At 34.6% G+C, this 23,703-nt stretch overlaps 1 protein-coding gene across 3 annotated transcripts in view; it reads left to right on the forward strand.

Moving 5' to 3' along the window:
* LOC139827905 (uncharacterized) overlaps positions 1-23,703 on the forward strand; it is a 47,966-nt gene that overhangs the window by 14,444 nt on the left and 9,819 nt on the right. Inside the window, exons 2-4 of one of the 3 annotated variants that reach the window (XM_071808348.1) lie at positions 1,273-1,375; positions 9,585-9,652; positions 10,670-10,821. In XM_071808348.1, coding sequence (XP_071664449.1) covers positions 10,750-10,821 — 72 coding nt within the window. In that variant the 5' untranslated portion in view covers positions 1,273-1,375; positions 9,585-9,652; positions 10,670-10,749. Of the gene's footprint in view, positions 1-1,272; positions 1,376-9,584; positions 9,653-10,653; positions 10,822-14,165; positions 14,273-23,703 lie in introns of those variants that run through there. The other 2 variants (XM_071808349.1, XM_071808350.1) reach the window with 2 other exon arrangements.

A 23,703-nucleotide genomic window follows, 5' to 3' on the forward strand; every position in this document is an offset into this window, starting at 1 on the left:
TGTTACTATGATTTACCATGTAGTTTATGCAAAATACCAGGTGGTATTTTGCAGTATCTGGGGAAATAATGCCGCCGTTCCCTTTAGCCTTCTGACAGTGACAATGATTTATGATGTCACCTGAAGATGAGAGGTTATGGAGTAAGAAGAAGGCCTTTAGTCATATCTTTTCCCCTGGCATCCCACTACCACTTCCTGTCTTGACATCCTTGACTTAAAGTATAGAATAAAATGACCTTGCGTGGCATGGGCACCATTTTGCTATTTTGATGGGAAAAATTGAACAGAAACAGGATAATTAACTCATTAACATTATCCTTTATGATTTCTTGAAGCATTAAGGACTATTGACATATCCATTTTTAGTTGCCTAAATTAACACCCTGTTCAGAAGTTATGTACTTTACAAAATGAGGCACATTTCAGGTGTTATTCTTTAGCAGCACAGTAGAAATATACATCTTGCCTACTAATACAAATTTTCAGAGACTTGTTTAAAATATGCTAGACTAGAAATAGAAGGGGAGTCAGTAAGAAGCTAGAGACATATAATATTAGAAGGATCTCTGCCAACAATGTCAAGTAACGAATGATAAAGTAGCAGCAGGTAAAGGTGAAATTCTTCAGTATTTGTAGGTAGCTAAACAGATGGTGTTCAGAATGTCTGAATACCTAAACTCTCTGGAACTGCAGTAATAGTGCACAGAAATAAATATTCCTAAAATAAATATAACAACCTTATATTTTCTTCAACTAGGAGGGCAATCCTTTGCTAAAAACGTGAGTGAAGCTAGCAGTATTTAGGCCATATGTTTCTTATTTGACTACCTACAGCAGTCTCTCAAACCCTAAAATCCTGTTTGTTAATTTCAATAGAAACCTCAGGTGCAGACGATGTCTTTATGCACTAAAAACTTACTTTCTAGTTTATGCACTTATGTATCACTCACATCAAGTGTATCACCTGCAGCTCCCACTGACTTCAGAACACAAGTTGAGGCTCAGTACCTCTGAAAATCAAGTCACTAACCAAGCAAATTTGACCTAGTGTGCTTTTTTTTTCTCTGAAGAATTTTTATTGAATTTATTCCCCGGTAATGAAAATATTGTGAGTTTGTCTACTGTGTATGCACACAAACTCACAAGAAGGCACTTGCACTCTCATCAACTTTTCCTCTTTCTTCCTCTTCCCCTCCTCCAGCTCCCCCCACAAACAAAAGAGCAAACAAATGTTCTTCTTGAGGTAAAAAGTTCTTATTCTGTCACTTCCAGAAAAGGACAATGAGAGAAAGTGTGAAGGAATGAAATCGCAAGTTTCATGGACAAACAAATATGTTTGAAGCACAGAGATAAAACAGTGTGATCAGTCTCATCTGTGAGTATTCTCCTCCTCACTGACATCTTGATGTTGGCTGGTTTGAGTTTGCTTGTACTTTACTTGACTCCTTTGGGATGTATTGTTTGGTTTGGTCTAAGTGCAGAATTAGACTGTATGACATATACTTAAGTTCTTTAAATTTAATTGTTAGGTCTAATATTCTGTGGTTTTGAGATCAAGGGAGTTCTGGTTACTGAGTTCCCTTTGAATATACAATATAGAATTTGAAGGTATCTTGTCTTATATGAAAAGAGATTGATGGAGAATGGCAGAGGTGCTAATTCACAGCCAAATATACCTGCAAGGGCTGTGATGGCAAGCAATCCAATCTCCTTACCTTGACTGTCTGCAAAATTTGTTTTTCCAAACATACGGCTATCATTAATCTACCCTGAATGAGTTACTTATGTCCTGAATGGGATACTTGTTCACTCCTGACATGTTTACAGCTTAGAATGTTAATATAAGCTACTTAAAGAAATTTAGGAAGCTGATGCAAATCTGCTGGTGGACTAAGGCAGACCAACTCCAATGTTTTATTTGCAAACTGTAATGGCACAAGAGTGAATAAATATTCTGCTTAGCGATCTCTGTTGCCAGGGTGGTGCTTTGTCAGATGGAGCAGGGCTTATGGCAGTATTCACCTGAGCTGTGCCAACCAATACATTATTATGTATAAGTGAGTTTCTGTGGATTCCAAATGCATTCCAAGTAGATACATTAACAAATACACAGGGGTTTTGATTAAATTTCAGGGGAAAAAAAAGCCAAATCTTGAAATACTAACAGTTGTGCAACAGAAAGTGCTTAAAAAATTAAAAATGCATTTCACAAAAAAAGAAAATAAAAGTCTTCTTTTCAGTACTGCTTTTAAAAATAGAAACTACTTAAATATTTTTTTTGCAATGCACTCAAATGTATAAAGAACATAAACTTTGTCCCAGAAATAGTAGTTTTTTCTTTTCTTTAAGAATATGTATTAAGCTCAGTCTGCTATTCTTCAGCTATTCAAATCACTTACCTGATAATAGACATCACAATTTTATGGAAATGATGAATGCTATAATCTGAAGAAAGGCTGTCAAGTGTAGGAAAGATATAGTGGAGCTATAGAAATGTTATTTCCCACTAAAAAATTCTCCTGATATCTTTATGTGAATGGCTCAGAGTGGATCAGAGGTCTGAGGTCTTTGAATTAGTAGATTACCATTAGGACTGTACGAATATGGGAATCTTCTATTATGAATCAGACATTTGAATTCCTAAAAGGCATTTTACTTCCATTTAAAATCAGGGTATACTCTAAAAAGTAGGTTTAACAGTGTTTATTTTTATTGCTTTAACATTTTTTGGAATAGGATCGTTATTCCACAATCTAGTTCTCAAAAGTAAAACCTTGGTCTTGATCCAATCTGTATAGGTTTCATGCATTAGTAAAAGTGAACAAACTTGATGGATTTGTGATCTAAGTTAACGCTTCTCATAAGTCAAAGTATTTCTTGTCTCTTTGAATCTGAAAAACAAATTCCATTGTATACAGTTGAATTACCATCACCGGTATAAATAATTTTGTGTATAACAGGTGTGAAGCTGTTCATCTCTGAACAGGCTGATATTTTGACTGAAGACATTTTAATTAAATCACTTAATTGATTGAGTAAGAGAAGAGAAGATAATCTACTTTCTTTTTCATACAACTTCAGTAGTTCTGTAGTTACAATAGAAATAAAAGCAACGTAAATCTTATCACTATTAGTAAAATGCAGAGATATGCCTCTCAATTAGACCAGGATGAATATTGTTGAACTGTTAACTGAAAAATCTGTTGGTGAATTTTGCTGAAATGTCCAAAATTCACCAGGTAATGCTTTTAGTTATATAAATATTGTCTATAATGGTTCCTCCAGAGTAAAGACAAATAGCATACGGTAAAATAAAACACTATCATTACAGAATTCCACTACCAATTATACAAGTACAATAACCTTTAATTACAGAACAAAGAAAAGATTACAGTAAAGGAATTAATACAGTATTGTAGGTGATTATTGGTGGTGTTTGGTCTAATATGTGCACTGCTAAGCACAGAAATTGGTAAAGCATAATGATTACTTTTCATAATAGCAAAAATTAATCAGGACATTTATTTTTATTTCATACAGTTAAACTCTGACAATAACTTAATTATTAGTATGTTCTTGTCAATAAACAAATAAAAATTTAGTTAATAATTGATTCTAGCTGAAGCATATGCTTAAGTCACAACGATGTAACTATTTTAGTTTCAGCAAAAGACCTGTTTAATCAGAAAATATTTGCTTTAGTCTTACAGCTTTTTCTTCTTTATTTGGTCTATATATTTTTAAGTCAATCTGTTCCATGATTTTTCACCTCATAATAGACAGTACTATGAACAGATGATAGCACAGAAATACATTCATGCATGTTAAGTCAGAGAAACTGAATTTTCTTCCATTTTTTCATTTGCACTTGTCTTCATTTACGGCAGTCTTTTGTTCCTGTGCCTCTATTTTAATGCAGGAAACAGGTTTCTTACCTAATGAACCAGCACTGCCAAACCTCATATGTTTTAATGCCTGAACAACTCTTGGAGTAGTAATGAAAACTGCCATTTCCTAACAGGTGTTTTCCTAAGTCTAATGAAAAAAGAAATTTTGCATGTGGATTTATAGACTGCTAAGACTTAGTTGTAGCTTTTTCTTGTTCTGTTTGAAATGTATTAATAAAAGCATCACTGCCAATAATAACTGGATAAACTGATTTTTTCCTTATTTTCATATCTATACTTTGAATTATGGGGCAAAATAACTAGTGTTTAATTGCTAATGCCTCCAAGCATCTAAACCATTAACTGTGAGCAGTCAACTAATCAAAATTTACTTTACAGAGAACCATGAGATCCATAGACACATTTATGATTGGCTAACACAAATCTACTATTATAAAGTATCCTTAAAACTAGTATTCTGACTCTTTCAGGCAGACCGTTTGCTCAGTAAGCCCCAAACTGCAAGATTTACTGTGAAAGACTTCTATTCCAATGTCAGAAATTCAGGTCAGGCTTCATATTATGGGAAAACATGGGAAAATTTAGCTAAAATTAGAGAGTAAAGGAGATATACACAATCAGACAAAAACAATTACAAATCACTGGGTTCCAGGAAACCAGTGTTTTGTTGTTGTTTGTCCAAGTAAACAACCAAACAGGTGAGATAATGTTATTGAAAATTCACTTTTCTGATTTCATCTTAGGAACAACATTATATCATATCTACAATTGTACCTGCCTATAAAATACAGAAAATTATCTTCTTCATGAACACAGATTTCAACTTTTTCTTCACAGAATTAAGTTTCACTTTCATATTTAGTACACACTAAACATAAATTTAAGAAATAATGAGTAGAGTTCAAGGGAGAGTGTGGAGAAATACAGAGACTCATTTGTTAGGCAATAACAAGCACATAGAAATGATACTTAATACTTTTGATAGTTTAGACCTTTCAAACATTTACATATGTAAAACTCTACTTCTGAGGATATCACTGCCTCAAGAAAAGTTCAAGAGAAATGGAATAATAACACCTTTAACTTCCTAGAGCAAGAAGAATTTTTATCTTCTGTAATATCTGTAAATCTTACTGGGAACACGTATGTAGGACATCTTACATATTCTAGTGCTAAGTCGGCGGATTTGAAATGATCCTAAAATCACATAATCTTAGCACAAAAGTACATGAGAAATGCTTAAACTCTGCCATACAAAATATCTGTCATTCAAAACATGGTGCTCCAGGGGTGGCCTGCCAAGCAGCACAATGGAGAGGAATAACCACTTTCCTTCATGAGCTGGCCGCACTCTTGCTAATAGAGCCCATATGAGGTCAGCCTTCACTGCCACACAATTGAACTTCTAACTTGAAACCTCTTGAAAGTAAGCACCACATTCCAATACTAACTGGCAGTAGGTGAGAGTCCTGGGTTTTTTTAAGGGACTCTTGTTGTCCAAGAGGTAGTTTAGATGTCTACGCTACTTTAGTTATCAAAATGCGTAGCTCAACTAGGTTTCTTGATGCTAAGTGTGTGTCAAGATCATGACAGAGGAGGTAAGGTAAGTAATGAAGTAATCTAGGGTAAGTCAGTCTCAGTTTCTGAGTAATTATTTTTATATATTACGTAATTAAGCCTATTTCATTTTTTTCACATATGAAGAAATCCTGTAGCATTGTTTGTCTTCTTTTAGGTCTCACTTCAGACACATCTTTCTGGTAATGATGTGTCTGTGAACAAAACATTTACATGTGTCTCATTGGCACTGCACAGACCAAGTTTATTGCTTTTTGTTTGAAGGGAAGGGTGACAATTGTGCTGCATTCTTAATTATACAGTATCTCACTTGCTACCCTGACGAAAGTTGCAGTTGTAGTACATAATGTGACATTTTCTAGCTCACAGATGGCTTATATAATTGAAATAACTTGCTGCAAGTTCTATGAAGAAAAATGCCGAACAACTACCAACCCAAATTTTAATCCCTGGTGTGTCATTGCTTAGTTAGGTCAGTGTAATTATACAAGAAAGCAAACATGGTCTTTGGTTTCTCCACTAAAAGAATGAACCTAACTGTGGAAGGAGGATTTAGATGAACAGTATTTTAGACAATATTTAATCTTTCTTTCCAGGTCACTTGAAACACCTCTTTCTTGAAATTTCAGCATAAAAGCTTCATTCTTATTTCAATGTCATATGAACAAATTACACATAGTATCCTTACTGTCCCTCTTCTACTTGGTGCTCTCAATAAAACCAAATGTAAACTCTGAGATAAATAGTTGTGAGAAAGGAGAAATTTCTTTCTCATGGGGACAATCAGGCAGTGGAACAGGCTGCCCGGAGAGGTTGTCAAGAGTGACTGCACAAAGACCTGAGCAACATGGTCTGATCCTCTTTTGAGCCTAAGGCTTGATTGGATAACCTCCTGACGTATCCTCCAATCTGCATTATCCTATAAGACTACGAGCAAACTGAGAATGCTAAATATATATTAAAAGAAAAAAAAAAAAAGTAACAACAGGGATTAATCAAATCTGTTCCTGGACTCCTGAATTGAGCTGACCATATATCAAGTCATCACCCATCTTTTTTATACTCCAAATGAAAATATGTCAGAAAATTAAAAAGTTTCAAGTAGTCTAAGTTTTGGAATATTTGTCTGGAGATTTTGATTCCGTTTATAGCTGTGTATATATTTGGATTTTTTTTTTCTAATTATTACTTAGTTTTGTTTTTTTCAGCCCATCAAGTAAAAAAAAAAAAAGTTTTCTTTTAAAACAGAAACAAAGAGAAGCACTTGAAAACTACTTAGAAATTTATGAGTCAATGTCTATTTGTCTAGTAAGTTGGAAGGATAGTAGTCCAAACATCTTAAACATATGGGACTTTTTAACACAGTATAGTCTAAGAACAGATGAATTGAAAGACGGTTCCTTCCTCTCATACATGGTCAAGGACAGCAACTAATTAAAACTCATTTGCTATAAAAGATCTATAGTTATGGAGATTAAACTGACTAGTCAAGATTTTTTAAGAGATTTAATTTTCCTTTTTATAAAGGGATTAATAATATAAGAAACTGAATTAGCTATAAAATGCAATGCTTTTGAATACATGCAACAGTATTGAAATAAATGGGAAATGTTTTACAGAGATGAATTAAATTTGATTGCATAACAAGAATAAATGTGTGTACTTTTTTCCTAATTATACTGGTTTTGAGTACTTAATATGGTTCACTATACAATACACACAAATATGATTAATTCTTTCCATAATGTCAAAAAAAATCACTTGTCAGGAAATATCCTGTCATCCTTATATATCACAAACACATTTATGTTCTTGGTTCTGTCATTGATTCAGGTCCTGTGTAATTGTTAAATTAGTATGCTTTCCCCCCTGACAGTGAGAAATGTAATTGTCCAGCTGAAGGCTTGTTTTACCTGAATATGACTACTTTTGAACATATTTGTAGTGTCAGAGATGTTGGCTAAGATACTGATGGAATGCATCTTAAGGAAAGGTGTGCTCCTCAAAACATTCAGTAACTGGGACAAAAAAAAGTTGTAGCAGGAGAAAAGAGAGGTAAGTAAAATATTTTTTTTTTTTCTTTTTCTTCTCCCAGGAGCTAAACAGTAGCTTAAAACCAAGGTTTGTATTACAATCATTTGCTCAGTGACTTTTCTTTTAAATCAGTTCACTTAAATACAGATCTCTCATTTGCTTGGTTGGAAATCAACAGCTAGTGCTAATAATGCCCAAGTCAAAACAACTCTCTGTAGAGAATTAAAAAAAAAAGGTGTGTTTAATACATCCTGTTGCTACCAATGTTCATTTAAAAACATATGTAACTTATAGTGTTGCTGTGTCTTTCACGTGGGTATTTGTGATTGTACTGACATTTTTTCTTTCATCAGTAGAAGACTGCCCACAGTGACTCCCCATACAATGCTATTTTTATACAGCCTTATGTACCTCAAGAAAATACTCCTAAAGCAATACTCACTTTTTCAAAAATATTACTGAATATGTGCATAGTAATGTAGAAATCAAAACAGAAAGGCTGCTGGCTGGTTAACTTCAAGAATTTTATCCTTTTTTCTGCTATCAGAATTTATCAAAAATCTTGATAAGAAGAAATATAAAATAAAGTACAAACTAAATCCTTATAAATATAAAACATGCTTGCAGCACAATAATATACTAGAATCCTTCCCTCAGTACCAAAACATTTCTAATTAAAACCCACTGTAGTTAAAAATGTTAACAGCATGTTTTCATATATTTTAAACAGGTCCAATTCTTTCTTAAAGCATCAATAACATATAACAGAGATACATGAAAACCTAAGTAGAATTACTTCTTAATGACTTAACTGAGATATGAATGTCCCCCTATGGTAATTTTGGCATCTTGAAATAATTATGCTGAAAATTCCATCTTCAGTTATTATTAATTCTACTGAAAATAAAGGTTTCTGATTACCATAGGACAAAAAGACACAATGTGTTTAGCTACAACCACACTGCTAGAAGGAAAGAGTACAACACCACTGTAGTTTAAAAAATGAGATTTCCTCTGAGTTCACATATCCTTCAAGCTAAAATGTGGTTTGATGTCTCATGGTCAATTCATGTATTGAGGATTAAGTTAATTAAGAGTTGCCCTAGTCTATTAAGGCTCCCTGTAGACTAATTATTAAAGTGCCTTGGACCATTACAAACCTACAGCAAAAGAAAGTCACAAAAAGAGTTGCTTATGTTATGAGCACTCCAGTACCAGTAGATCTTCTTTTGCACTAAATCATTTCCAAAATAAGATGATTGCCTACACCTCTGCTTTTCTGCCATCTAAGGAATCAAAAAACTTACCAACAAGAAATCTGTATATTCATTAGTGGTTTTTTTTTCCTGTATTCATATTCATATGCTTTATGACTTACCAAACTCCTTATAAGTCCTCTTTGTAATTTCCCATCTCTGTTTCGTTTTTCTAGATTGAGTTAGCAGGTATACAAGGCTTAGGGATTTTAAAAACTCTAACTATGAAATAAAAAATATATAAAATCATTAAGCATAATTTCTTACAGAAGTGCTGAAGCTGTTTACAAGGTCACTGTTTAGAAATACCGTGTATTTATCCCATGTATTTTTTCTGTCCTATCTTTTAAGAAATCATAAAACCAGGCAAGTGATTCTATTATCTCATCCCCGTTTCACATCAATGTATCTCTGCTCATTTCACTAAAGATTATCTTAGTTTAGAACCATGTCACAGTGAGATGAGTAAAACCAGTGAAGTGATAGAAGTGATTACATGGACAATATTCTTAAAATCTGATTTTATTTACCATATCTACTTATTTCCTCTTAATTCTTAACTGAACTGAATATCTCCCAAGAGTAGGTGCATTGTCTCTGACAACTGATTTTCTGCAGTTGGGTTGACTGTACTTGCCTGCTAGCCACATGAGATTATCAGACATTTCAATAGAGGCATGTAGGGCAACTCTGTGTGCTCTTCAAAATCTGCCTTTGGATTTCCCATAATATTTCTAGTTATAGGTACAGCTGATGAGGCCAGCAGGAAAACAGGTTGAGTAAGTAATTATGTGGTCTTTCTTAACAGGAACACTCACCTTTGATTGTTATACCAGAACAGAGAAACAATCTTGTACATATCACAGTACACTAGAGGTAACAAGCTTCGAAAACGCGGTTCAGTATAATTGACTTATTCTTGTGCTTTGCTGTTGTACTGTGTGATTCAGCAGTTCTGTTAACTTTATAAATATGGACCATTTAAGATTGTACCATATGGTAAAATAGACATGGGAATGTCATCTCTCTCGCAGACACACACAGTGAACAGAATTAAAATAATTTTATTTCATGGCCTGACTATTTAATTGGGGACATATAGAAAGAAACTATTTAAAATACAAATTACTCTTCAGATCTTTCTATAATATCATTTTATCATTTAATTATTAATAGTCTTTGTTAATAATAAATTATGTATTATAAATTATGCTTTTCCAGTTTTAAATAGATATAATATCTGACTGATTTGACAAAAATAACCTTCTTACATTTAATTGTGGATTTGCATAAATTTGCAAATATTTTATAGTAGTTCATTAATTAATGGTGGAGACAAAAGCTACAATAGTATAGCTAAATAACATAAGACTACATTTAGTAAATTACAGCTATCTCTAAATGCAATCATACATCCTATTGAAACTGTCTCCTTCAGATTTAGAAGTGTTGAAAGAGTTACCCAGGACAATTCATATGATAGATCTGTGGAGTGTTATACAGGCAGACCAACAGCTGACAAATCCAGCACAAAATAGAAATTCAGAATCAGAATTGAAACAGAAAGAGGGACTTATGAAAAATGCAGATGTTCTAAATGCAGAAGATCAATTCTGAAGGCCTCTGTTGAGTTACTATATCACAGTAATTTAGGTCATTATACCACAAACACAGAATGGCTGAGGCAAGAAGGCAGCTCTGGGTATCATCTTGTCCAAGAACCCTGCTCAAGCAGGGTCAGCTAGAGCAGATTGTGAAGGACTGCATAAAGTTGGGGGTTAAGTATCTCTTTCTCACATCTTTATGCAACTTGCTACAATGCTTGACCACTGTCTTTTGTTCAGTAGGAATTTCATGTGTTTGGCTTGTGTCCATTGCCTCTTGTTCTGTCAGCGGGTACTACTGAGAAGGCTTGATCTCTTCAAACCTTCCTCTTCTCATGCGACACATACTCCAGAATCTTCATCATCTTCATGGCCTTTTTCTGGACTCATTCCAGCATGTCTGTTGTACTGGGGAACCCAGAACTGGTTACAGCGCTCCAGGTGAGGCTCACCAGTGGGAGGTGGGAGGGGAAGAATCATCTGCCAGTGCTCTGCTTAATGCAGCCCAAGATGGTGGATACTGTTGGCCTTCTTTGCCACAGGGGGACATTGCTGGGTTATGATCAGCTTGTTGTGCACCAGTTCTCCAGTCTGCCAAGGGCGCTCTGAATGACAGTACGATCATTTAGTATATCACCCTCTCCTGTCAGTTCTGTATTATCTGCAAACTTGCTGAAGGTGTCCTCTGTCCCATTGGCCAGGTAATTAATGAAGAGGTTGAACAGAATTGTCCTGTGTTTCAATCCCTGAGGTACACAACTGACCTCTAACCTGGGTAACATCATTCAACCAGTTTTCAATTCACCTTACTTGTGGATTATCTAAACCATGCTTCATGAGATTGTCTATGATATTAAGGGAGACTGCCAAAAGCTTTACTGAAGTTGAGTGATTTCACCTTTGTAAATCTGTGCTGACTAGTCCCACTTACCTCTGTTTCCCTTTCTTGTACACTTCCTTTTTACGTTTTAGTTTAGTTATGAACTTCTTGCTTATAGATGACACCCTCCTGACATCTTTCTTTAGTTTCCTGAACATTAGTATGGACATTTATTGAGTCTAGAGGAAGTAACCCTTGAATATCAACCATGTCTCCTGAACTCTCCAATGACATATCCCATGATAACCTTCCTAGTAGATCTCTGAAGTGGGATCCTGAAATCTAGAGTTGTGGTCCTGCTTTTTGTTTTGTTCTCTTCCTTTGGGATTCTCACCTCCACCATTTCATGGTAACTGCATCCAAGACTGTCCCTGACAATAGTATCTTTTACCATTTCTTTCTTGTTTGTGAGTATAAGATGTAGCAAAACACCTTTTCTTATTGGATCCTGGATCAGCTGTGTCAGGAAGTTGTCACTGATGACCTCCACGAATTTCCTGATTTGTTCGTTCCCTGCTCTGTTGTCTTTCCAGGAGATATCAGGGTGGTTAAAGTCTCCCTTGAGGACCATGGTCTGTGGACATGAAACTTCTTCTGGTTGTTTGAACAATTTTGATCTCAAAGTTCTCATCTGGCTACTGAGCTCAATGTGTTCCAGTGGCTCTTACATAAACAGGAACTCAATGTCCTTGCCTTCCTAGCTGTCCTTCCTGAAAAGCCTGTATCTCTCCAACACAGCAATCCAGTCATGTGAGCTATCTTACCACATGTCCATGATCCCAATAAGATCATAGCTGGGGGGGGGGGCTAGTATTACTTTCCGTGATATTTCTAGGCGCCATGCACACAAAAGAATGTGGGGTTAGTGTTGCCTTATATAATATTTCCATGCAGCAAGGACAGCACTGGAGCAAAAGGGGAACAGAGTTGGCATAGGTTAGTAAGTCCAGATAGTACCTTCATTGTTCAACAGTAAAAGAGGACAACCTGATCAGGGAAGGTGGAATTCCCTGAGCCTGTGGTCTGGTCTGAGTCACTCTTCCAAAGAAGACCTGTTTCCTGATAGCTTCCCTGATAACCTTGGCCATGTAAGTCTTCGCATGTTCAGATATTAATCTGAGACCAGTGTTAGTGAATTATAGGATCTGTTCTCATTTCAACCAGGATAATTCTACTACTGAAACAACCCAGATAATTATAATGCTACTTTGTATTTGTTACTGTACTGTTATTTGGTGATAAACTGTTTATCTTTAAAGCTGTTGGCCTGGTGTCTGTTACCATATCCCAAATCTGTAATTTGACAGTGCAACCTTAAGTCCTTTCACCCTCCAAGTGCAGAGACTTCAGCCTATCAGTTCATTAACATTCCCGAGTAACATAAACATGATGCATTAGTTTCTGAAATACTGATCATATCTGAATGAGGCCCATTCTTAAACACACATCTACATATTCTGCAGAGTTTAACCTAATATCTATCATTCTTGTGTTCTGGCTTTGTATAGAACCTGTATATCCTAGGCCAGATACATAATGGGTCTTCTGTAGTTGTTAACAACAACAACAGTAATAGTGAATTATGTGGTAATGAATTGTCCCACTCTTTTATTTTTTTTAATGACAGAATAGCTATGGTTTTAATTTCTTGCACTACAGTAAGCATACCTTTGCCATTTGTGAGGATATAACTGTGGACATATGAGGTAACACTGCTGTATCACATGCATACCTTAAAGTCTCACACATGGCAGCTTGATCAAATCACACAAAGCCATAACAAGTCTGAAGGGAAAAAAAAGAAATCCAAAAGGAGAAGCAGAAAAAAGCAGAAAACAACAAAGCAGGGGGAGGGGGGAAGGGGGTACTTGTCTACTGTTAGTGACAGTAGCCTATTTCAGTATTTAAATTAGTATGGAGTCCCTGTTTTTAAAACTTTTTTTTTTTTTTAAATTTTCCCAGAATGTGCTGTACCTCTCAATTCAATGATCCAGCTTGTTACCATAGGAACAGCTGAAGAATTTCATGTTTTGAAGGCTGACTCTGTAATAGTTTCTATATATGGTTTCAGGAATAGATCTGACCTGATCCTGTAAAGGGATGTCTATGTCTGTCAGACCGTTCTGACACCCTGTAAAACTGCCTATATGCCTAATAATTAATAAAGAGAGACATGTGAGAGAAAAACCTAGTGATTAGAGGAGGAAGGCTATCTAGTTAAATGAAAGACTATGGTGGATCAGCAAATCAAATGAACACAAAAATAATATAATAGCAAAGACTTGGAAGAATTAGCAGATTTCTAAGCAGTTTTCTAAACATGTTACTGGGTCATTTTTCTGTTTCCTTAATTTTTAATAAGGTTCCTATATTTTTTGAGATCCTGAAGTTTAATTTCAGCTAAACAATATTCATAGTCGGATAGTTACACATAATGTTATACTCATTGCCAGCTGTTGCACTCCACATTTATCACTTTCGAAAACTTGGAGGAAAAAAAAAAGTTAATGTGAAGAGTGGAAAAACACAAATGTGCATTCCTATTCCAAAAATGTATTTAAGTCTTTAGGGAGCTATTAGGTTTAGTATTAATGCACTTTTCATCCTGATAAGGCAGCCAAGCAGTCACTGCTGCCCTGATTGGCACCAGCTGGGTGGAGAAGGATCAGCCTTTGCAGCCCCATGGAATGAATCCTCTGTGTTGCTGAGCTGACACAGATGACTTGACCCAAGAATTCCTCACTACATGACTACTTGTCCTTCTTATTTTGCTTTAGGATTTTATACCCTTCTGTGCTGGTATTTTTCCTACTAAATTCTTCTGCACCAAAGAATTCCATCTTAACAACACCAGCTCTGTAATTTTGCCTTTCTTGTCTCTCCACAGGCTTTCTCACTGTTCTTTCTTAGCAGTGTGAATCAAGGTTGAGCAGCTGTGTCTTATCAGAGTTGATTCTTGGAGTCTAGGATCATCAGCCACTAAAACACAGAGAAATGGAAGGCTTAGAACAGGTAGTTACAACACTCTTTCCCAAATTGTTTATTAAGTAGATGATGGAAAACACAAGTGAGGAAACAAAGGAGAAGTAACATTTACCTTGGACTGGAGAAATGAAAAAAAGTTCATCATCCATTGTTATCTTCAGAAACATTTGGTCTCTTGGACTACCATCATAGTAAAACATTTAGCAAAAAGATATTGTTCTCAAAAGCTAGATGGTACAGAATATTTGGAGAAAGGAAGGTGGCTGAAAATCACTAAGGATAAAAGAGAGGAAAGCTGATCTTTATTTTGGAGTGATTTGAAAGTTGTATGTAGATTTTTGAAATCTAAAATATTAAATAAATAAATAAATAAACCAAGCTGACAAAGCAAAGTGTTAATGATTTACGTCAACAGATCCTGTGACAGATTAACATCATGGTTTTGTGTGACTCCTTATCTATTATTCTGTTTATTCTTAGTAAAAACTGTTGTTCTATGTTTGTGTGTTTCTGCTTTATGTGAGTCCAGATAAAAACTATCGGAAAGGATGGGAAATATTGAAATATTCTTTTTTTAAATGTTTTATTAAAATATTCAATGTGAACAATACAATTATATGTCAGGAGGTGTGAGTTATGATTAGTCAAAACTTGGATTTCCTGATTTTTAGCTCAAGACACTGACTGTTCTGTTGACTACATTGCCCTGTGTTTCTGTTCTTTGTTATGCTGTCGCTTATCCAATCTACAGAAACGGTATTTCCCATCCATGGTCAAATCTTCATAAACAACATTTTCTAAGTCTACAAAAAAATGTTAATATTGCTGATTATACTTGGACACATGGCACAACTTGTTTTTAATTTTAGTTTTTTGAATTATGTCAGGAGACCTTCAGGCAATGTAATAATTCTAAAGAGATAGTAGGGCTTCACAGAGACATTCCTGAAGGCTATTGTTGACTCTTGGATTGACAAGAAAACTCCTGAGGTCTAACATTGTCCGTTGTATTGTTAGATAGGGCTTTAAACTTTTCTGTGTTGTTATATCTGTCTGTAAAAATCTGACTAATCTTCATCTGAGGAGAAATTTTAAAATTTTGAAGTTTAGTTCAGCTACTTCAGAATTGTTCATCTGCTTTGAGACCCACAATTTGAGTTAATGTAGGCAGTCATTGTAGGGATACAATCATATTACTCTTCTTCTGGACATGTAAGAATACAAAAAAAAAAAAAAAGATATATTCTCAGGGTAATCATAATGGTGATAGAGAGCACCTGAACATCACTAGGGTGTAATGGTCCTGCAGTCATACTCTTCATTTTTCATGGATCAAAGCAGCAGCTTTTAAAGCAGCTGTTGCTCTTTTGCTCCTGCTATAAACTCCTATCTACTGCTGCTGCCTCTCCAATCAGCTACCACAGTGAAAATCTCAATGAAAAAAATGCATTTCATGTAATTTTTTCACAAAATGACTCTCCATGCAATTTTTGATAGGAGAAAGAATCACTGGGGACTGTATAATATCAGCATGTTGAGCGCTGCCAGCGGTAACTTTGCAAGTCCTTTCATTGCTCTTTTCTTATATTCTGATAGTTCTCAGCAGTAGCACCCAGTAACTTTTGAAAATATGTAGACAAAAAATTTCAAGCAAGGGCAGAAAGGAGAGAGTTTTCTGTACCATTTTAGCTAATTAAAAATCAGCTAGAAGAATTTCCCTTAAAGAGGGGTTCAACACTTAAGTCCAATAATGAAACCATGAGATAGTACCTATGAGAGGGACAGAACTTGTCCCATGTTGTTGAGATTTTTCTTTCATTTACATCAGTAAATCCATTAGTTTGGTCCTTTCATAAATTCTTTCTAGAGAACTACTTTAATGCTGACCGCTAACTGATTGCAATTAAATAAATTGCAAAGTAGGTGTGTCCTTTGTTAATGAAAACTGCAATTTTACTCAAGTTTGAATTCTCTATCAATCATCTCAGTCTCTCAGTTTCTATTCTTTGTACCAAAACTAACATGAGTTCCCCAGGACAGAAAATTAGTAATTTTTCAGTAAAAGATATGTGTGTTTTTACATTATGTATATATTGCTGAACATAGTTCTGATTAATGTCCGAATCTGTTTTTGTAGTAAAACTGAATGCTAAAAAGTGGCCATCTTTTAATTTCTTACTTCTATATCTGGTATAGCCATTCATTCGTCTTGCTGCAATTGAATTCAGAACTTCCTGGAAGAAACATCTCATGTGGATGGTCTTTTGCCCAGATCTGATCCTAACTCCTATTCAGTCACTCATCAATTCTTCAGTGTCAAAAATAATGAAGAACAAATCCAAAATCAGACTTCCTTAGGAAAATTTCTTTTTTCTCTTTTTATAGATTGCTTTAGGAAGTGTCTGAAGCTCAACTGCAGAAAGAGAAACTTTGACAGGACTTTAGAAGGGAATGGAAATTTTTTTTCCTAGAAAAAAGGTCTACATTTTCTCTAAAAGCTGTCAGCAAGTCAATGGATAGAAGACTTCTCCTGCTGGGAAGAAGATGGACAATGAGATTTGTCATTGATTTAATTAATTGACTTGTTGTTGATGTAGGCTGGGTAGAGAGGCAGCTGAGAAAGAGGTTAAAATCATAAAAATCAAAACACTTCTTAGCATTTTATAGATTAACTGAATTCAATATATTTCTCACATACATATAGGTATCAAAACATGGAGAGGTCTATATTGCTTATACATATGTATATGCAGAACCATCAGCTGCTGTCAAATTCTGACAGTTTCCTTTAAAGGAATGGCCAGTGAGAACTTTCTCTCACATAACTTTGTGTGTTGAGTGTCTAGGCTGAACTACACATCTGGGATCTCTCTCTAGACAGTAAGACAGAGTGGCACTTCTGAAGGTGTATCATTCAACCTACATTAACCTTCAATCTCCACAGAGAACTAAGTGCTAAGTATGTGTCTCCACTGTCTGTTGAGAGAACCTCAAAGATTAACTTGCACTAGTTACCTAACTTCTTGATGGCCACGTTTAAGTAAGATGAATCCTATTATCAGTATCAGTGTAGGAGTCGTACATTCAACATATGTATCTGAGATGGATATACGTCTGTCTCCCAGAAATACCAATCTCTCTCCATTAATGTTGAAAGAGTCTACATAGCTTAGACTAAACTTTCAGACATCTAAAGTTTCAAGTAGTTGATTATTACCCTTAGTGGTAAACCACAAAAACACACGAAAATCTGATTTTGTGGTTGACCTTGCCCGTTTAACTAACTTCACTATAGTGTTGAGAATTAAAAGAAAACTGTCATTTCATTACAGATATAAGCCCTAGTGCTTAATATTGACCCAGACAAGACTGTATCTTGCTACTATTGCCTGATAAATTGTTTATCAAATTGCCTACTGTTTTTGCCAATGTTACCTGGGTTGGGTTTTGGGTGTTTGTTTGTTTATTTGGGATTTATGTTTTGGTTTGTGGGTGTTTGTGGGTGGTTTTGTTTGTTTGGTTTTGTTTGTTTTTGTTTTTGCATTACAGTTAGGATGAAATCAAACCAGTTTTGAAAGACAAAGGTAGCGTTGAATGTAAAGGGTTTTATGGCATCTCTTTTTATATTCAGACATTAACTGCTTTCTAGAAGTGGGCCAGAGATGCCTATAATCACTTTCACAATAGCTGTGTTGTTATTAGTTGAAAGCTGAGTAAAGTCTTTTGTCCACGGTGGATTTACTCAAATGAATTGAGTGCAGGATTACAAATATAATCTTTATTCATGTCAACAGACATTATGTTTTGATTCAAATGGAGCCTAATTCCCTGTAAACGACTTTGATCTTGACATGATACAAATTATTTTGTTCACTGTAAAATAAATTATTTTCTAAAGCGCTATGAAATCTAAACCAGAAGAATCCAAATACATTCCCTCCTCCCCGCTAACATGTCCCCCCCCCCATTAATATGGTTAAGTAATAATAGCTAGGGGTGTGTTTTGTCTATATGGGAAAGCCTGTCTTCTGATCATCACATTCTGCTTATCACATCATACTGTGGCTTAAACAAAGGCTAGTCTCCACTCATGAAAGTACAAAACAGGAAGAGGTGGTTACATCGGTGGCATTACCAATAAATCAGTAGTAGGTTCTTAGCTATAAACAATATTCTGTCCAAGACACAAAGAAAATAAAACATACACTATTTATTTCTAAAGAAATAGCTCTGGCTCTTCGGGAATGAAGGATAAGAAAGCATTCTGTACTCATCGATTCTTGAATCAAGACTACGTTGTATGCTTAAGGTTGGTCTTGCCTCTAAAAAAATTCTCAAATTTGATATAAATATTTCCTATTTTATCATTAAATATAAAAGTAAAAACCACTGTTTACCCGTAGTTTCTGGATTAGCTATTAATATCATATCTTTTTTGCTAAATAGAGACTCCATCACTTCTTAGTCTGTTTTTTGATAAATTCATTAAATTTGATTTATTACTATCCTAAAGGGCAAAATGTACAATCATAAAACATTTTGAACACTTCACAAGGTTTCAGTAAATCTGAAGTGTGGAAAATGGTTAGTAACAAGATAGTATAAATGGTAGCTTTTGAGTATTGTAAAACAGGTATGTTGCATGAAGATAATTAATTTAGCAGAAGATAAGCCCCATGCAAGATGGCTAGGTTGAACTCCTGAGTGATGCAAATAACCTCAAGTCAGCACTATAAGTCTAATGGTGCTCAATGGCCAGTCTGGCACACAGATGCACAAATAGTATAATGTATGCTATAGGTCCAGGAGCATTAATGTTGAATTCACACAATTAGATTCACGAATAAAGCAGGCCAGTCGTGATCACTGAATCTTCATGCTGCACAGATGCACAGCTAGCATAATATACATGTTACACGGATGCACAAATAGCAAAATATATGCTATAAGCCTGGGCAAATTATACTATCGGTCTGGCGTATACATTGAGAAACTCTCACAACTAGATCCACAAATAACGACGTTTATTAAAGCAACAGGTCCAAGTTCTTTTGAATGCTGTTGATAAATACACTGTCTGTAAAAACACACTTTAGTTAAAATAAGATGATAGTTGCAAGAAGTATTGGTACCACATATATATAAATTCTAAGATGACTATATAGCACTGTTAATATGATTACAACTACAAGCTTGAAGTGTCCCAGGGAAAACTTGGTATAACTAAGTGCACAAATCTTACCCAAGAGCATCATCTTGAGGACAAGGAAGGTTGGCTCAGCCTGTTGACTGTTTCCAGAAGTCCCAGTATGCTGTTCACTTGATTTCTGAGTGATGGTGTCTTCCCCCCACCCTTCCTCAATTGTTCGGGTGTTTTATACGATTTTCTATGTTTAGGTGGAACTTGAATGGCTCTAGTCATAAATACATTTGTGACTGATTGGTTTAGAAATCCTTGCTTCGATTTTTAAGGTAAAAATCTCACTACACGTGCTTGAAGGCAGGCCAGAGGTGGGTATCCTTTGAGATGGAGGTGTGTTTTGGTATTATAATGAGACTGTAATCAGCAAAATTAATCCATTGGACAAGTTTCTGGCTCAGTAGCTAGCATTTTGGAGAGAAATTAATATTTATCCTTTTAGATTGACAGCAGCTATACCTTATCTTCAAAACTGACAGCAGCTATACCATCTGGTTATTATACCTGTGCCTTGTTACAGCAGTGCCTGGCCATGATACCTTCATATCACGCTGCTCTCTGTGTCTTTTCGTTCATAGTACACTGAGCTTCCTCAGGCACTACCAATTAAGAATGCAGGCCAGGTGTGTGGGAGTGAAATCATACAGAGCAGATTTCTTCCCCAATGTTTAGCTGCCTTACATGCTGAAGATGTGGAGAAAGCTTTATTACCAATAAGTGTGTTCTTGATAATTAGTTTCAATAATTTGCCCTTTCAGTAATTTTTCCACAAAGGAACACAGTTTCTGGAGTATTAGACACTACCATAATGCAAATAAGGAGTTACGGTAACAATATAGAGATGATACTTCAATAGCGACAACTGGCAGCACTGTCTGGTATCAAAAGGCCAAACTTCTGGCCTTCTGCTCAATGAAATCCATAACTTCACAATTAAAAAGCCTCCAAAAATTATTAAAATTTGCATAAATAAGTAAATTAGTTAATATATTCTTATGTAAGTTATGTACATTAACCTTTGTATGGAAAGTATATATAAACTCAAGTGAATAGTAGAAAATAAAATACTGCCTTCCAGAAATGAAGTTTGAAAATGCTGACAAGAGTGTTCACTTCTGTATATTTTTTGAAAGGAAATAAAATCTTATTAACTGTTAGAGGAAAAGTAATGTGAATTATCTTAGCTGCTGTCTTAAATCTTAAAAACTAATTTGTTAGTAGAACAATTTAAATGTTTGTTAGAAATAATTTCAGTCTTAACTGTTAGAATCCCAACTAATATGCAATCAGACTGCCAAAACCTAGTGGCTTCAATATCAAAACCATATCTTATGTCGAATCTTGAGTATATTTTTTGAAATAAAGCCAATATTTAATTTAAATATTTCATAATTAATCATCAGGACAATTATAACATAGTATAACTTTCTCTTTCTCTTCTTTTTTTTTTTTTTTTTGTGAGATCAAAACACAATTAAATAACTACTTGCAAGCTTTTGCTTTTTATAGGTCATAAATGCCCAGAAAATATTTCTGATACACTTGGATATTCTAGAAGGATCTTTTTCTCTTTCACTCTTTTTTCCACAGTCCTTAGAAATATCAAAAGAAAAAAAAAATCTCCTGCATGCCATGTCATAAGCCAATGTTTAAAATTCTGAAAATTACAAGATATATTTCTGAAATTATATATAGATCACAGAATTTCAGCAGTACTTTCTGTACAAAGTGTTGCATCAGAAAAAAAAAAAGGAATTATTTTTCAAGGAATAGCTATGTCCTCTAGTTGTTTGATATTCATGCCGATTTTAAGTCAACAAGGACATCATAAAAGAAGTGTGATGATGGCACTGGCAAAAGGCAAAAAAACCATTAATTAATATATAAAGTTTAGAAAAAAAATCAATTTATTCTGTTTCCATCCATCACCTGCTGACTTCTCCCGTTTCATTTATGGTGCCATTTATTGGCAGTACGAATTTAGGGGAATTTATGTGTCAACTTCAAATCAGATTTGTTCTTCAGGAACCAAGCCACAGTTGTAGTTAAGATTTTAATTCTCCATTTCAGAAATTCAGAAAAATTGTGTTCTTAGCTCTCATGGTGAAGAGCTGAGCCTTTGTTGATTTACATAGCATTCTAAACCTAAGACTGTATTTCTGTGCCTTCTCTGCTGAGTTTTCCATGAAGGACATTCAGTGGACAATGAGAGCCTGAAAGCAGGCTTTCCCTTGTATTGATAATTAAGCAGCTGAAAAATTACCGTCTTTGTTATTTCAAAAGGGATTTTCAATTCCTTACCGTTAAAGAGCAATTTTGTTGAATTTCATGTTACAAATGTGTGAACTCTTTTCATATTAGTAAATTCTTTGTGATTTCTTCAGTAGAAAAAGAAAAAAATTAATAATATATTTAATACAATTATTCTCTCTGTTTCTCAGCAAGTCTTTAACAAGATAGAACTTTCTTATATATTATTAAATTTCAGCATTAGACTATATAGCCAAAATGATGGAATTCAACATATTCTGAGATGAAAGAGAATGGATGAAGACTAGCACACAGTATAAATTCACTATGCAAACATTATGCTGGACATATCAGAAAAAATACAGAATTCTTGCAATGTGGTCTAAGTAATCCACAGATTTATTCCTTCATGTGGGATCTACTATCAGTAATTCATACAGTCCATATCATGGTTCCTTCTTCAGCTATTTCTGGTTATGGTATTTTTCTGGGTGACTACTAAGCCTGACTGGAGAAATACCAATGATTTTTGATTTGTTAGAAAATGCTAATGTGACAAAAATGAAACTAAAACTAACAAAAAATAATTTATTTTCAAATGAAAATATAAGACCTTAATGCTTCATTTTCATCAGTTTTAATTGGAATTAGTACCTAAACAAAAGCTGTTAGTTGGTAGGGCCTGTAAGTGAGTGTAGAACCTTACACGGAAATGTTTACAGGTTTGGATTGGTTTGGTTTGGGTTTTTTTTTGCTTTTCTTCAATTCTTTTATTTCTTGCTGACCATCTTCCCTCCCATTCTCCCAGCACAAAGAAGTAAATGAACAAACACATGAATCTTTCTATCTCTAATTAAAAACACAATGCCAAATGAATTTTATAATAAAATACACACAGTTAGGTTCCAACTTGTTATAGAACAATAACTGTTATTACCGTTTTGTTTGTTTCATATGAAAGAACTTTAAAACTACATGAACAGAATTTTCAACTCATTAATATTGCAAAATACTGACAATTTTGTACAGTAAAGATTTTCCTTTTTTTTTTTCCTGAAGTAACATACTTCAATACAAATTGACTGATTGATTGCGATCTAGTTTGAAGATTATTTTATAGAAAACATATGTACTTAACTGCAAGTGTTATGACTTCCCCAGAGAAAACATAAATTTCCAAATGGAGCAATAGAGAGCAAAACAGATTCTGAAGAAATATAAACCAATCTCTACCCTGGCCTTAATATCCCCTTTGAGAGCTATTCTTTTTATAGGGTTTAGCTTGCTCTCACTGCAGTTGTATTATATTTCTGTTTAGTTAGTGCATAATATTTTCTTTTCCTAATATAAATACTAGTGAACAACAGTACTTGTGTCTTACAGTCAGATAAAAGGGTCATTCAATCTCAAATGTTCCTCTAGTTGGCTTATAGAAATATCTATCCTCAAAGCATTATTTCAATAAATATTACTTCAATAATAGAGAAGTTAATGCTTCTTTTTTGAGGTGTCTTCTGCACATTCCTACTGACGGGACACATCACTGAAAATTCATATCTATATTGATGATTAGTATGTCTAGAGGCACAGCTTACCTCAGGATATATAGAAGTTATTTAGTCATTGAAACTAGACAAATCCTGAGTTTCCTCAGTGACAAATATGGTTTTTAATTGGCATTTTATTGCATTCCTTGGAAAGACATAGAGAGAATGCAAGTACTAAATAATGCAAATTTAATATATCATAGAGCATATATGGTCTTCCTAAAATTTAAAGAAGACTATTAGAAGTTCATGAATTTTTAAATATTGTTTCTGTATTTGTTAAACTGTCAGTTAAAAAGTATGATGGACTTGCTCCATAACTTCAACTGATCTTAGGAATTCGAAGTCTCTTCCTGCATTTTGAAACCTACATAAGACAATAACTAGACTGAAGAATTCTCATTGTGTCACCATTCTATGCAGCATCTCAAAGGTAGTCCTGAATATGTACTATTTCTCTC

The sequence above is a fragment of the Patagioenas fasciata genome, chromosome 4 (genome assembly GCF_037038585.1).
Source record: "Patagioenas fasciata isolate bPatFas1 chromosome 4, bPatFas1.hap1, whole genome shotgun sequence".
Lineage (NCBI taxonomy): Eukaryota > Metazoa > Chordata > Aves > Columbiformes > Columbidae > Patagioenas > Patagioenas fasciata.